At 39.8% G+C, this 15969-nt stretch overlaps 1 protein-coding gene across 8 annotated transcripts in view; it reads left to right on the top strand.

The window, feature by feature from the left end:
• Positions 1–15969, top strand: part of Nr2c2 (nuclear receptor subfamily 2 group C member 2) — a 67709-nt gene that overhangs the window by 36167 nt on the left and 15573 nt on the right. For all 8 annotated transcript variants that reach the window (XM_031382608.1, XM_031382612.1, XM_031382605.1 and 5 more), the window contains 4 exons: positions 1425–1535; positions 9259–9459; positions 12377–12479; positions 14346–14525. In XM_031382608.1, the coding sequence (XP_031238468.1) occupies positions 1464–1535; positions 9259–9459; positions 12377–12479; positions 14346–14525 (556 nt within the window). In that variant the 5' untranslated portion in view covers positions 1425–1463. The remainder of the gene's footprint in view (positions 1–1424; positions 1536–9258; positions 9460–12376; positions 12480–14345; positions 14526–15969) is intronic.

Consider the following 15969-nt stretch of genomic DNA (forward strand, 5'->3'; position numbering starts at 1 on the left):
CTTGCACTGTTGTGAAAGCCTTTCTATTAAAAGTTATCACAAAAATGAGTTTTACAGCTGGCTTTGGAAATAGTGGAAAAACCTCAAAGAGCATCTTTCTCTCTCTTTTTTTTAGTTCTAATGACTATATTTGTTTCATATAGGAAAGTTTCCAAAGCACAAAAAGTTACCAGCGATAATGAGGAATATGGTAAAATGTTACAAGGGTTAAATACTCAAGAAGACCTAACAATCTTTGACAGGCACAAACCTCACAACAAAGTTATACAAGGGAAACATTGTCCAAAGTATAAGATAAAATTGGTGGATCCACTCTTATAGTGAAATAATTCAGTATCTCTTTATCACTGATGGTTAGACATCTGTATTATGGTCCTTTAGATGAATAGAACCAACAAAATATATATAGTTATGAGAGGGGATTTATTAGATTGACTCATAGGATTAGAGGTTGGGAAGTTCCACAATGACTACCTGAAAGGGGTGGGTGAGGACCAGTAGAGACTGAGAGGAACCTGTGATGCAATCTTATCTCAAAGGAAACTCCATGGAGATTTTGTTTGGAGACTAAAGATGCTGGAATCAGGTATCCATGGAGCCTGTAGCAGCACTTTAAAAAAATGTAGCATCTAAAGGTCCCAGTGTACTTGAGTGTGAGGTCTTTCCTCCTGTTTCATTGACTCAGCCAGGCCCCTAGTCTATTGGCTAGTACTGCCCACATCAGAGTGCATCTTTACTGACAAATGTGTCAGTCTTCTCTGAAAGTACCTTATTGACACACACTGAAGCTTTATTTACCCATTTTCTAAGTGTTTCTCCATACAGTCAAACCAACAACCAAGATTAATCACAATACTTGATATTATGCTTGATAGCTCTAGAGGGCAGAAAATCAGTTAGGACAGAGCTGAATTCAACAGCAGTGTCAATTGACTATCATGCTAAGGACTATGGATTACTTTATCCAAGAGTGTGAGACTATGCATTCTATTAAAGTTCACAAAGGACATAAAGAACATCTCTTTTAAAAGTTATTCTGATAGCTTTTTTTTTAAAAGGTCATGAAAAGCAGAACTGATATGGTTTATCCTTGTGTTTTCAACATCAGGAGCTATTTTAAAATGGTGTTTTCTTAGGGCCATCATGGGCAGTATCTCACCATTTCCTTTGTTGTCCTGTGTTGACACCTCAATAGTCAAGCTGGTCATTCAAGGCTACAGCAAGAGCAAGAGGCATGCTCCTACTAGGCATGGTTGTGTACACCTGTAATCCTGGTACTTAGGAGGTAGAAACAGGAGGGTCAGTAGACCAATAGTTAGAGGCCAGCATGGAGTTAATAAGACCTTGCCTTTAAGAAGGAAAGAAAAGTGTAGTTCTTAGGAAATCACTGGGTGCCTTCCTAAACCCTGTGTTCTCATCCACAGGTACCACGTACACAGACCTCTTGGCCGGAATCTCCAGGGATGACCAGCCCCTCCCCGCGCATCCAGATAATTTCCACCGACTCTGCGGTAGCCTCACCTCAGCGCATTCAGGTACTCATGTCAGTTCCACTGGGTTTCTTCACTCTGCCCAAAACCAAACCTGCCTAAGAGATTCACTACAGAGTATTTACCTCTTAGCATCAAGTACAGTGTGAGTTCATTCATTTAGAAAGCAGCAGGTAAAAGTTTGTATTAGTTTAAACTACCTTTAAAGCACAAGTATGAATTATTGCTTCAAAATACTGGATGGCATACCATTTTATTATTTACTTGCTTCCAAGTAGAGAGGCAGTATATATTTTATTAGGATCAGAGACCCCTTGCTTGTAGTCATATCCAGTACCCCCACTTAATAGGTTTTTCAGTCAGGGCAGTTAACAATTTTAATGCCTCACTTTTCTATTTGGAAAAAATATATATAATAGTAGATCTTGCCCTAAATCAGCAAATTTAATGCTTTTAAAATGCTTAGAAAGGCATTTTATACATAATCATGTTTAATTAATATATATATAATATATGCATAGTAACTATTATTACTGTTATTATTATTAACTATTAGTTAAGCAGGAGCAGGGCTGTGAATCTGCCTTTAATCCACTGAATATTTTTTTCTGTTTTTTTGAACAAAAAGACTTTGGAAATTATAGCAAGACACTAGGAGGAAGGGATAATGCATAGCTATTTGATTACCCAGCTAAATGAGAACACATGAACTGGGATGAACAATAGAAAAAACATTTGCAGGTAAAAGCACCTGCCAAGAAACCATGGTGACTTGAGCTCAGTCCCTGACTAACACAGGAAGGAGGAAAGAACAGATTCTCAAAAGTTATCCTCATATCTCTACATGGACACCATGGCATGTATACAACTTCACTCATACACAGATCACACACACACACACAATGTATAAACTCACAATGATAAATAAGATAAAACATCTTTAAGATTTTTGTTTTTAAAAGTAAAATAATTTCTCTGTTTTCAGTGTTAATACAGATGGCCTCAATGACATCCTCATTCCTAGCTCATGCTTTGTCAGTGAACATTCATCCCCTGGAGCCTGAAAAGAGAATGAATTTTTAGTATTTTAGTGTATGAGAGCAATGCTTAGAACCTAAATAGTGGCTTCTCTAGTAAAGTTAAGACTGAAAGATGTCAGATTGGACAGTGTTTTGCCTAAATTAATAAACAAATCTAGGATCCAGTCTTATGACCTAGGGAGAATTTCCAAAACCTTCTGTACAGTTTCACTGTGGATCTATAAGTGCAGAATGATGAAATGTGGTAAGGCCTGCAGACCTGCAGATGGGTACCAGGAAATGCTAGCAGTTATGCTGTAAAAGTTTTTGCTTGCTTTTGTGTTTTTGTTTTGCAATGGGTTCTCCTGTAGCTGAGGCTGACCTCAAACTTTCTGTGTAGCTGAAGTTGGCTTTGAACTCCTGATTCTCCTGTCTCCACATCCCCAGTATTGGAATTACAGGCTTATGCCAACATATCTGGTTTTGTGCTTATACCTTTTAATGTCCTATTTTTATACTGCTTCAAATTTACAGAAAATAATAAATAAAATCATAACCTTTACTCAGATTCACTAATTGTTTGCTATTCAATTCTGAATGTGTGTTATATATACTTAGTATTCATTTGCTCATAAACATCAGGCATCATTTCTTTGCACTGGATCAGTCATACAGATTTCTTAAGAATGATGGCATTCTCTTACATAGTCACAATGAAGAAATATTAGTACTGAAACATGCTGTTTTAGGATACATAATTCTCATCCCACAGTTTCCAGAGATTTTTTTTTTAATGAGTGTTTGGTTTTTTTTTCTGGGATCTGCTAAAATTCATTATTGAATAATAATAGTAATATAATAGTAATTAGGTGCCAGGCAACACAAAACACCATCCCTTGTCATGTGGGCTAGCATAGGTGTCCAGAAGCCTTGCTGGTGTTCTTTGTATGGTACGGCCCTACTGGTGCAAAGATTTTTTAGGGGAGAAGAGGAAGAGGAGGAACATAATCCCTCAGTGGAAAAAGGGCTGGGGCTGAGAGTTGCTTCTTTGGGGATAGAGATGTAGGGCAGGAGCTGTGGAGATAATTGAAACATTAGGAAAACACTAGGTTCAAGTTTTTACTTTTTGACCCAGCTTTGAAAAGGAAGGTAAGTTAAAAGGCAAAAGGTACTGCATTCGGTTCCATTTTGGAGATGCTTGTGAGATTTTTCTGCCTTGTTCATTCTTAAGTGGTAGACTGAGAATTCTGTGTGCTTTGAGGTTCTCCTAGGATGGTCCTCCATTTCTCCCTTTATCAGTTGTTGCTTTTCAAGAAAGCATTGTAATCATCGCTTTCAATGAACTTTATTATCTATTTCTGAAATGCATTTCCATATATAACATTCAACTATATTACATTGAAATTCATGTACAATTTTATTAGGAAAGACTTTGTACAGTTACTTTTGGGGGGGTTGAAATCTTCCTTGTAGTCCCTAGAAAAAGGCTTCTGTGGCTCTTATAGCCATTCTGTACCTGCTTCTCACTTGATAGTAGTATTGTGTTTTGTGCTTTTTTTTTTTTTGTCCACCACTTTCTGCTGTTTCTTTCTCTCTCTCTGATGGAACAATGACCCCTCTTAGGTACTCAAGAGTTGTTGCTTGCCTGTGGGGGTTGGATAGGTAATATGTGAATGCTGTATTAAAGTCCCAGTAACGAAGCCACAGGGTGGAAATAGGACTTTCTCAGTAGAACTCTGTGTGGTGTGTGTGTGTGTCTGTCTGTCTGTGTGTCTGTCTTCCTTCCTTTCTTTCTCTCTCTCTCTTTCTTTTTCTCTTTCTTTCTTTCTCTCTTTCTCTTTGCTTCCTTCTTTCTTTCTTTCTTTCATTGACAATTTACATAGTCCACGTTGGCCTCAAACATGTGTGTCTCCTGAGTGATGTAATTTCAGGTGTGTGCCATCACACTCAGATTTTGTGGTGCTTGAGGATCATATGTGGGGCAACCACTCTTAATCAACAGAGTCACATTTCTAGCCCTTCTTTAAAAAAAAAAAACTTCAAGGAATTTTGTTTTTAATTTTGTATTATAATTTGAGATAAGGCTTCTCATAAAATCTGGAACTTAAATTTTTGACTAGCTTAGCTGGCCAGTAAGCCTTGGGATCTACCTGTCTCCACTCCCTAACTCTCTGGTGCTGTGGTTACAGGCACTCTCTGACCAGCTTTTACATAGATATTGGGGATCTGACCTCAGGCCCTCATGCTTGCACTGGAAGCACTTCACTACTTCACTGACTGCCATCTCTTCAGCCCCTTACATTTTTAGAGAAGGATCAGCATCATGTCCATCTTCTGCCCCTTGGTTTTTGTTGTTGTTGTTGTTGTTGTTGTTATTGTTTTTTGTTTTGTTTTGTTTTTTTAATTCTTAACGGTGGTTCCATATTGTCTTAATTAGGTTTCTCTTATAGTGATAGAACACACCATGATCAAAAGCAACTTAGGAAGAAAATGGCTTACACTTTCATGACAAGTCCATCATCGAAGGAAGTCAGGGCAGTCAGTGTCTTAGGATTTTATTGCTGTGAAGAGACACCATGGCCATGGCAATTCTTATAAAAGGAAACATTTAATTGCGTGTAGCTTAGAGTTTCAGAGTTTCAGTCTGTTATCATGTCAGAAAGCATGGTAGCCTACAGGCAGACATGGTACTAGAGAAAGAGCTGAGAGTTCTACATCTTGAGCCTAAGGCAGTCAGAGGAAACAGACTTCTTCTGCACTGCATGGAGCTTGAGTACTGGGAACCCTCTAAGCCCACCTACACAGAGACACACTTCCTCCAATAAGGCTATACCTATTCTAACAAGGCCACACCTCCTAATAGCGCCACTCCTGTGGACAAAGCATATTCTAGCCTACCATAGGCAAAGATCAAGAAGGAACACTCCTTACTGGCTTGCTTCCCATGGCTTATTCAACCTGCTTTCCTGTACAGCCCAGGACCACCTACCCTTTCACATCACTAATTAAGAGACCACAGGCTTGTCTATAAGCCAATCTTATGGAGACATTTTCTCAATTAAGATTTTCTTCTTCCTAGATAAGTCTAGGTTTGAGTTAAGTTGTCAGAAAACCAACTGGCATACATACAGTGCAAAGCAGATGCCCCTATTTCTATTGAGCAACTAGTTGATATACCATTTTGTCACACTGCCCCTAAAGAAGGCATACTGATTTATGTTTCCACCAAGCTATCCTGGAAGCATCTTTTTCTCCATGCTTACTATCATATTGTACTTTTAATTGTCAGTTTGCTAAATGATGCATCAGTGCTGTGTAGCTTTTATATTTATGTAAATGTACACAATAAAATAAACTCGGTTTTGTGTATATTTTCATATTTTATGAACATAAAAATAGTTTTCCTCATCCTTCCCTGTATTATTCCCCTTATTTTTCAATAAACAGACCTTTTGAAAATGATACCTAATTTCAAATTAAAATTTAAATTTGTTTCAAAGTATTATATGGTAAGACATAACTACTACTACTGCTCTTAATATCCATGGTCCTTCAGCTCAGTATCTGCCTTATAGGAAAGACTACTATGTATTTAGGAAGAGGCATGGAAACCATCTGTAAAGTGGGGAATAATTCTGGTTTAATTGAGGCTCTGGTTGTAGTTTCCTATTGTACTTCATCTCCCTAATGGAAAATGTTGGGGTTCTGCAGAATTATACTTTGGGGTGTTTGCTCTAGCTTTCTGTATTAGCTCTAGTTGAGCAGATGGCTTTAGGTGTCACTGCCAGATACCTAGCCAAGACTTCTGCTGTAAGCCCCACTTAGCCCAGGGTAAGATTACTCTTATGACTTTGTCTTCAGCCTGTGTTTTATTCAAAAGTATATTGTTTTGATTTCTGTTTCAGTCTCACTGAGTTTGAGAACGTACTTCCACTCTGCAAACTTTTTTACAATGCATTTTAAGAGCCAGAATGTAGGTAGTTTCTGTAGTGACTATCCTGTGCAATTCTGAGTTGAGGTATTATGGGTGGTAGAAGGATTATCATATAAATGGCATTTATATCAAGATGATCATACTGCTTAGCCTACTACTGTTCCTTACTAGTTTTGATGCCTGCTTGCTTGCTAGTGCTTTACAGAAGGCATTGACCTCTCCGACGTAGTTGTGGATTTCTTTGTTCCTTTGTTCAATCTGGTTTTGCCTTGTTTGCCTGATTTTTTTTGGAGTAGGGGTAGGGGTAGGGTAGGGTTTGGTCCTAGTGCTATAACCTAGGGTTTTATACATACTAACCCCAGATTTCCTTATATATTTTGCTTCCTTGTTTTGGGCACATGAATTTAGGATTATTATACCTTTCTTTGAGAATCAATTCTCATTATGTAGTATCTTTTTTTATAGGGCCAATTGTTTCCTTGTTTTGAAGTTTATTTTGTTTTTCTTTTTGTTATTGATTTTGTTTTTATTTTTATGTATAAGGTACATCTTTGTCTTTTCATCTGTGTCTTTATATATGAAATATGTTGAAATAATTGCTGTATTTTTACTGGTGTATGAAAAATATTCACACTTATGTGATTATCAATAATTTAAGATCATTATCACCCTTTCATGTAATTTCTGTGTTGTCAGAAGTTTTTCTTCTTGGTTATAATAAAGATATTTATGTGCTTTCTTTTGTTGCCTATCAAATGCTTTCAGGGCTGGAAAGATGGCTCAGACGTTAAGAGCACAGTCTGCTCTTACAGAGGTCCTGAGTCCAGTTCCCAGCAACCACATGGTGTGGCTCACAACCATCTATAATGAGATCTGGTGTCCTCTTCTAGCTTGCAGACATACATTCAGGCAGAATGCTGTATACATAATAAATAAATAAATCTTAAAAAAAATGCTTTCAGTTGTTGCTCTAGTGTTTACATTTTACATTAAGTCCACCTACAAATGACACATAATTGATTTTTAAGTACACTTCAGTAACATTGTGGTCTGTTTGTGGTTTTCTGTCACCTCACTTTATTAGTTTAGTTCCACTATACTGTATTTTAAAAAAAGCAGTTTTCTACCCATTTTTCTTTCTTTCACCTTATTCCTTGGAATAAGTATGCAGAAAAACATATGATGTGAGTTGTGCTCAGCTCTTTTACTAATGTGTAATAAGTGCCCATCAGCTCTGAATGGTAGAAAGTCATAGAGAATTGGATCTCTCCTCTTAGTCCTCTCCATTTGATTTCTCTCTTGCTGGTGAGCAGAGAACATGGACATTTGTTTCAGGTAGGGAAATCTGGGCTTGCCTTTTACTATAAGCTTCCTCAAACTTTGTGACTTTAACAGTTCCAGGCCAGACATATGAATAAAACTGAGGTATTGCAGGGTCTAAGAAAACCTCTTTGCTTCCCTGCTTGCTTGTACCTTTTTCTATCTTCTAAGCTTGCTTCTGTTGTGTTTTTTTGTGGACTCTAGTCAAGGATGGTGTGACTTGAGCAACACACCAAGCTCAAGGTCATGTTCTGTGTTTACTTAGTGTTCCTCATAGAATAAATGATATGCATATTAAAGCCCAATGTGGTGTTGCACACCTGTAGTCCCAGCCCTTGAGAGTCTGAGGCAAAAGAATTATGAGTTCACAGAAGAAAAGACTTTCAGTTTTCAAGGAATTGGGGCCAGGCCTTCTGCTGTGTCACTGTGTTCCACAGTCTTAATATCTTCTCTCCAAGTGCTAGGCCTTTTTTGACCTGACCACACAACAGTAAAGTTAGATGTGGCCTCTAAGAGATCTCAGACTCAAAATGGAGTGGGTTGGTGATGAATCACAATGGATCACAATGGATGGCCAAGTGAATCCAGCCATCCAAGTCAAGACTCAAAACTATCACTTCTTTAAAGCAACCATCTTCAGATTTTTGAAGAGATAATGCTGTCTTTTTTGACTGTTGACAGGAGGATGGGGTGCTTTTTATTGTTGTTTGTTTGTTTGTTTGTTTTTCTTTGAAACAGGGTCTCACTATGAAGCCCTGGCTATCCTGGAACTAGCTTTTTATAGACTAGACTGGCCTCGAACTCAGGGATTGCCTGACTCTCCCTCCCAAGTGTTAGGATTAAAGGCACTCTACCCTTTTAAAAAATGTTTAATCCTATCTATTTTTATGATTATCTTCATAAAGGGTCTTTCAATTCTAAAAATACTAAAGAAAGGATTGTATAATAAAACTAATTTTTGAAAAAATAATTTCTGAAAAGTTCACTATGTATTTATTTTACTTTGTCATGGAACTTGTGTGTTACTTTTCTTACTGTTTTGATAAAATGCCAGACAAAGTAAATTTACAAAATTTTGGTTCACAGATTTAGTCATTATGGTAGAAAAATTATGGCAGCAGAAACAGAAGGTCATATTGCATCCATAGTCAAGAAGCAGAACAGATTGATTGCTGGTGCTTAGCTTATTTTCTCCCTTTTATTCTGTTCAGTCTAGGGTTCCATTTCAAGTGGTGGATTGGCACCACTCGCATTCAGGGTGGCTCTTCCCTGCATTGTCAAATTTTTCTGGAAAGACTCCCATAGACACCTAGATGTGTGTTTCCATAGTGCTTCTAAATCCTGTCAAGTTGACAGTAGAGATTAGCCATCACAACTGGTACAATACATCCTAGACCAGCACCAATTCTAGTGATCACCTCCTAGGCACTGTCTGCAAGTGCAGACAGGTCTAAAGACACACCAAGCAAAGGGGCTTCCATGTTGTATCTTATAGATTGTAACAGACCAACAGACAGGACAGAAGATCCAGATAGTCACCGCAGTGGACACCTCTGGATCCTCTAAACAGCAGTTCATCCTAACCAGCCCAGATGGAGCTGGAACTGGGAAGGTGATCCTGGCTTCTCCGGAGACATCCAGTGCCAAGCAGCTCATATTCACCACCTCGGACAACCTTGTCCCTGGCAGGATCCAGGTAAGGTCCATTGGCTGGTGGTTGTTTCCAGACTAGATACTGAACCACTTCTCAGCTCAGTTTTGTCCTGCCTTGGAATCCAAATCCACCCCTAGGAGACCCTAACCCTAACCTTAACCAAGAGCCTTTGAGGATTTACAAGCATGGTGGGATTGCTGTCTTAGCTAAATTAAAAACCAGTAAATTGAGTGGCCACACCCAGAAGACAAGCAGGAACAGTAAGAAGGGATAAAAGCTAATCCAAGGTGATAATGAGGCCACTGGAGAATTGTTCTTAAAGGTCCACATGATGGAAACCATTAGCCTCTGATATCTAGGCACCCTCTAGAGCTGACCACTCTTAACCTCAGTATCATGTAGGTGGCCAACTTAGGTCCAGCTCTTTATTTTGATCTCACATATTTTCCAGGAACTATTCTATATTTCTATCTCCTGCTCTGTCTTATCTCTATTCTGAGAGGGAGGAGCAATATGAGCAAGATTTGATTGGGAGCAGTCACAATCAATAAGGACAGCAATAATAAATGAATGAATGAATGAATGAATGAATGAATGAATGAATAAATAAATAAATAAATAGAGATGCTGAGGGAAAGCAGGACCAATTGTAAGGTTGCAGGCTCAATGCCAGTGCCCCAGAGTAATTAGGAATAGGCATGTTTTAACACAGTCTGTGTTAAATTTCTTTAAACTTATTTTGAGATAGGGTCTTTATATAGCCCCGCCTGTCCTAGAACTCACTCTGTAGACCATGCTGGCCTTGAAGTCACAGAGATCTGCCTGCTTCTGCTTCCCAAATGCTGAGATTAAAGGTATGTGCCACCATATCTGGCTTGATTTTTGGTTTTTAATTTGTGGTGAATTGTACACAATATAAAATTTACCATCTTAACCATTATTGTACCCCATCTGTAAATCTTTTCATCTTCCTAAACTGAAACACTATACCTATTTGGGCTCTCACACACAAGTGACAGTGAAGAGATAGAAGTTAGTGTTCTATTCCCTTTCCCTCATGCTCTCCTCTGTCAACTTCCTGCCCCTACCTTACCTCCCCCCAACCCCAAGTGAGTGTTTGTATGGGGTATGTTCAAGTGATTATTCTGTAGATGCCTGTAGAAGTTTAGATACCTGTAGAAGCCTGAGAGGTGTTCAGTTCCTCTAGAGCTAAAGTTGTAAGCAGTTGTGAACTTCCCAAATTTGAGTTCTGAGAACTAAATTTGAGTCTTCCACAAGAACATTGTACACTCTTAACTGCTGAGCCAGACTCTGTATCTGTTAAAATATTTTTGATGCATTTATATATTTGTGACATATTTTATATTAAGTATATATATGGCAAATTTATATTTTTTATATTTTACATATGAGTGGATACATGGTACAGCATATGTGTGGAGGTCAGGGGGCAGCTTACAAGAGTTGGTTCTCTCTTAGCATGTGGGTTCATGGATTGTCAGGTTTAGCAGCAGGTGCCCCCTTCCCACTGAGACAATTTGCTGGCCCTACATCTTATTTTTTTGATATGTTTCTCTGACCCTAGAATACACTAATTTGGAAAGGCTGCCTGCCTGACCAGTAAGCCTGGTGATCCAAGCTTAGGTCTTATGCTTACACAGTAAGGTCTTTTTTTACTAACTGACCCATCTGCCAGCCTTTGTTTTTATCTTTTCATCTATTGGTTGACACCTGGTTAATCCTACTGTTTGGCTATTACTGATGTGTGGAGCATTCTTTCTACTATAGAGAGAAACTTCAGAACCTCCTTTTGATGAGCTAGACTTAGACAGCCAGTGTGTTCTGCTTTCAGAAAGTCCTCTGAGATAGCTAGCAGTGCAGCTAGCTAGCATTATCTGTCTTATCCTCCTCCCAAAGTGTGTTCTGATCTTTTGGTGTTAAAACTATCCATTTTGGGGGCTGGCGAGATGGCTCAACGGGTAAGAGCACTGACTGCTCTTCTGAAGGTCCTGAGTTCGGATCCCAGCAACTACATGGTGGCTCACAACCACCCGTAATGAGATCGGACGCCCTCTTCTGGTGTGTCTGAAGACAGCTGCAGTAAACTACAACTGAGCGAGTGGGCCGGTAGAGGTCCTGAGTTCAACAGCAGCCACACACGTGATGGCTCACAGCTACAGTGTACTCATACACATAAAATAAAACAAACTAAATTAAAAAAAAAAAAATTAAAAAAAAAAAAAAACCAAAAAGTCAAAAAAAAAAAAAAAACTATCCATTTTGTTAAAAAACACAGGTTTGTGAAAGGCTGGCTTCTGATGTTGTCACATTTCACAGGTGATTTTTACTTGATTTCTGAATATGGTCCCATTGTGTGAGATTCATTTGAAGGTTTATTGTGTGCTCAAATTAAGTACATTTTTAAAATAAATTTTTAAAATTTCTCAGCTTGATATTAGTTGTTTTCTCCTAGATGGATAGCACTGTTTTGTAATCTAGGAGTTACCCACAAGTGAGAGGAAATAGCAGGCTTCTGCTGTCATCTGTACTAGTCCATCTATCCATTACCAGGTGCTTCAACAAGCAATCCATTCAGGAAAGCCCGATATATAGCTTTGACATAGTATATAGCTCTGACAAACATGCCAGGTTGCAGATTTCCATGTTGTTTGATGAGATGAGAAACATAGCTGAAGAACCTTGCCTGTATTTACCTTAGCAAATCCATATGTGATCCCTATGTGGCCTCCAATCTTGGTGATAGTCACAAGATACGTGCAGGCCAGTGAAGAAGCAGAATTACCTGGCTGTTGAATGAAGAAGCTGGTGGTTAAAGTAATTTCGGTTCTGCCTAGAGTTCTTTTTGTTTAGATACCCAAGACTTGGAATGTACAACTAGATGTTACTTTACTTAGTTATCTAGCTTTTAATTGGCACTGTTTATTTGCCAACATCTTAGATCGTCACGGATTCTGCTTCTGTGGAGCGTTTGCTGGGGAAGGCAGACGTCCAGCGGCCCCAGGTGGTGGAGTACTGTGTGGTCTGTGGCGACAAAGCCTCTGGTATGTGACTCCGGCTTCTGGCATGTATCATGGAGCAACATGACTTCTTATAGGGTAGGGAAATGGTTAGTTGAGAAAGAACATTTTATGTAGGTTTCAAACATGAACCTCACATAATAAGCAAAGTAGTTTGACAGATTATTCAAACTGATAGGAAAAGTCAAGAAACTCTGTGATTTGTTTCCAAGTGTTTATATGCTATTAAGTAAAATTTTCTCTCATCTTGTTTGTATCTCCTAAGGTGTGTTGTATATATAATTCCCCCTATCCAAATTGTCTCACTTTTCTTTTTATCCTTTCACTAAACCCTGTGTCATAAGCTTCGATAATGGAGTAGGAACCATGCAGTACCCTTGGAAAAGTGTACACAGACATGCATGCATGCCTCTGCGTGTGTGTGTGTGTGTGTGTGTGTGTGTGTGTGTGTGTGTATACACTTAGTGGAGACCCAAGGCTTCTAGTGAGTTATTTAAATCTGTGTTTCTGGTGTCCTTCAAGGAGAGCCCAAAGGCTTCCGCAGTTAGTGCTCTGATGGAGACAGGAGGCTTGCTAGCACTGGGGAGCCATAGAAGGTAAGCAAAGCAGTAAGGCAGGCAGTGGGGATGAAGACGCTCAGCTCAGGGAATCTGGGGCATAGATGCAGCTTTTTTCCACTCACAGAAGTCTGGAGGGTTTATTTTCCTGGATTTCAGTTTGTCTTTTTGAAAAGGCGGTTTGACCAAATCTAGGAGGATGCTTAAGCAAGTATCTTCAGAAGCTTTGGTTTTTCCCTTTAAGCTGGTTATACCATTTCTCTGCCATTGGTACCTGCTTCTGATCCTATCTTTTCTTTGTCTCAGTAAAGCCAGTCCATCCTACCACTTAAAGGCCCATCTTCCCCTGGAAGCAGGTAGACAGTGCTGCCACTAGTTCTCATTACCTTTCTCTAGGCTTTCCTAGACATCTTGTACATTTTCCTTTAATCAAAATGGACTTTCTCATTGGAGTGTTTGAGCAAAATCTATGTCTGCTAAACAAGGAGACATACTGCAGGTATTCGAATACATGAAGTAGGAACAGAAACAGCCAAAGACTCAGGGTTCTTGTGAGCTTCAGGGAAAGGCTTCATCACAGAGCCTTATAGTGCCACTGTTTCCAGCTCTTAGAAGTTACCCAGATAGCAAATTTAAGGAGACATTACAAAAAAGGTCAAGGGAGTATTGACATGAGGTCATTTCAGTACTATAGTGCTTCAAAAGAAAATGAGATCCACCAAATTAACCTCTGTAGTCAGTGTGAACAGTGATGCTGTGAAGTTTCCTAACAGTTGGGCTGTAGGCTTGGGTTCTGGAAGCAAGAAAAGTCTAGAACGTGTAAGGTTGTGATGTACAGTAGCACTTTATCAGCTAAGAAGGATGAACTGAGGTTATTGGCTAAATAAAGACAGTAAATTAGAGTAGAGAAATGAGCTGTGATTTGTAACCATGTTCCTTGAAGGGCCTCCAAGCGAGTGCTTAGGGACAAGGTCTTTGACTTAGAGAGTAAGCAAGAATGTAGTAATGCTAGACTCTTTAGTCTGGCAGTAAGGGTAGACACCGACTGCTTCTATAGCCAAGGTGTGCAGACTGGAGCAAAGTTGCCTGAACTGCTCTGTGTGTTGGGATGGTTTTGTGCCAAGAGCAGTCACATCATATATGAGCTTTCCATCATGACCTTACAAGGTTTCTGTAGAGATATGGACATAGGAGGAAGACATATTGTTGGGCTGCCTTTAACCCGTGGTGACGTGACAGCATCTGACAGAGTGCACCCCAATGGGAATAGGGCTGAGACAGTTCACCTCTGCTCATGAGGAGCCAAATCATGTGCTCATTCTCTTCCCTTCAGGCCGGCACTATGGGGCTGTCAGTTGTGAGGGTTGCAAAGGTTTCTTCAAAAGGAGCGTGAGGAAGAATCTGACCTACAGCTGTCGGAGCAGCCAAGACTGCATCATCAACAAGCACCACCGCAACCGCTGCCAGTTCTGCCGGCTGAAGAAGTGCCTGGAGATGGGCATGAAGATGGAGTGTGAGTAGCAGGGCCCCACCATGCTAGTAAATGCCTGCTAAATAGGTGTTGCTTACCTTTGGCCTTGGGGATGGGGTGGAAATAGTCACAAAAGTTTCATTGTGCTTTACCTTCTGGGCAGCCAGGTGGGCTTTGACAGTCTACATGGTATATATGAAAGTCTCTTTCCCAATGAATCAGAAAACAGGACAGGAGGAATGGAGATTAGGTAACACTAGCTTCAGAGTAAAGCTGAGACCAAGGCTAAAGAGTTACCAGAAACAGTTCCTCTCACAATCCCTGGGCCTCATCTGCGACCAATCCAAGTTCTAAAGAAGGCTCCCAAGTGGGAACAGCCACAAAAGGGCTGAAACCCTCCTCTCAGCAGTATTCTGAAACTAGTCTCTCATCCACAAGGACCGTTCATTGGGTCAGTTTCTAAGGGTGAACCATTAGAACCAGGTCCCAAAATAGGCAACGCAGAAAGTCACTGTGAGCAAGCTGTGCTCTTAAGCATACAACAAGGGTGGAAAGGAACAGAGTCAGGCCCACACCAGGCTAATAGTGCCACATGGCTCCCAGGAAGATTAGAGTCAGTGGATTTCATTATGGTTTCCTATTCTAGGAATGGGACAATGCAAAATTCACTGGGGAACAAGAAGTATGCTTGCAACTTGTACTACCATAGTCAGTATAATATATACACGATTAGCTTAGGGTGGGTCTGAGCTGCCATATTGTCAGATTGTCCTTAGTTGTGAGCAGTGATGGGACTAAACTTGTTCAATCACAGGCATAGTTGCAAACTCACAGTCCAACTGCATTTCAACTTAGTTGTAAGGCATCTGGACCCAAGACTTGGTCTCTTGCTTTTAAGAACAGTTTGTGGGCTTGAGAGATGACTCAATGTGTAAAGTGCTTACTGTATTAGCATGAAGATGCGAATTCTGATTCCTTGTAAAAGCTGGGTGTTGTTACTAATGTGTATAGTTGTAGCACTAGGGGTGAAGATAGATGGATCACCAAAGCTTGCTGGCCATGCCAGTCTAGCCAATCAGTGATTTGCATGATCACTGAAAGAACCTAAATCAAAACAAAGGTGAAAAGCAATAATAGAAAACCCTCAATGTTGATCTCTGGCCTCTATACATATATAAACTGTACACTCCATCCCCAAGATCTAGATTTTCTTCAGTTGCTTGTGACAAACATACATCATTTTAAAATATTTTTTAGTTTTAATTATGTGTATGTATGTGTCTGTGTACTGTGTACTTGTGGATGTAGGCGCCTACTGAAGGCCTTAGATCTCCCTAGAGCTGTAGTTACAGGCAATTGTGAGCTGTCTTAAGTGAGTGCTGGGAATTGAACTCTGGTCTTCTTTAAGAGTAATATATTCTGGCTGGGCAGTGGTGGCGCACGCCTTTAATCCCAGCACTTGGGAGGCAGAGGCAGGCGGATTTCT

Source organism: Mastomys coucha, unplaced genomic scaffold, assembly GCF_008632895.1.
Source record: "Mastomys coucha isolate ucsf_1 unplaced genomic scaffold, UCSF_Mcou_1 pScaffold20, whole genome shotgun sequence".
Classification (NCBI taxonomy): Eukaryota; Metazoa; Chordata; class Mammalia; order Rodentia; family Muridae; genus Mastomys; species Mastomys coucha.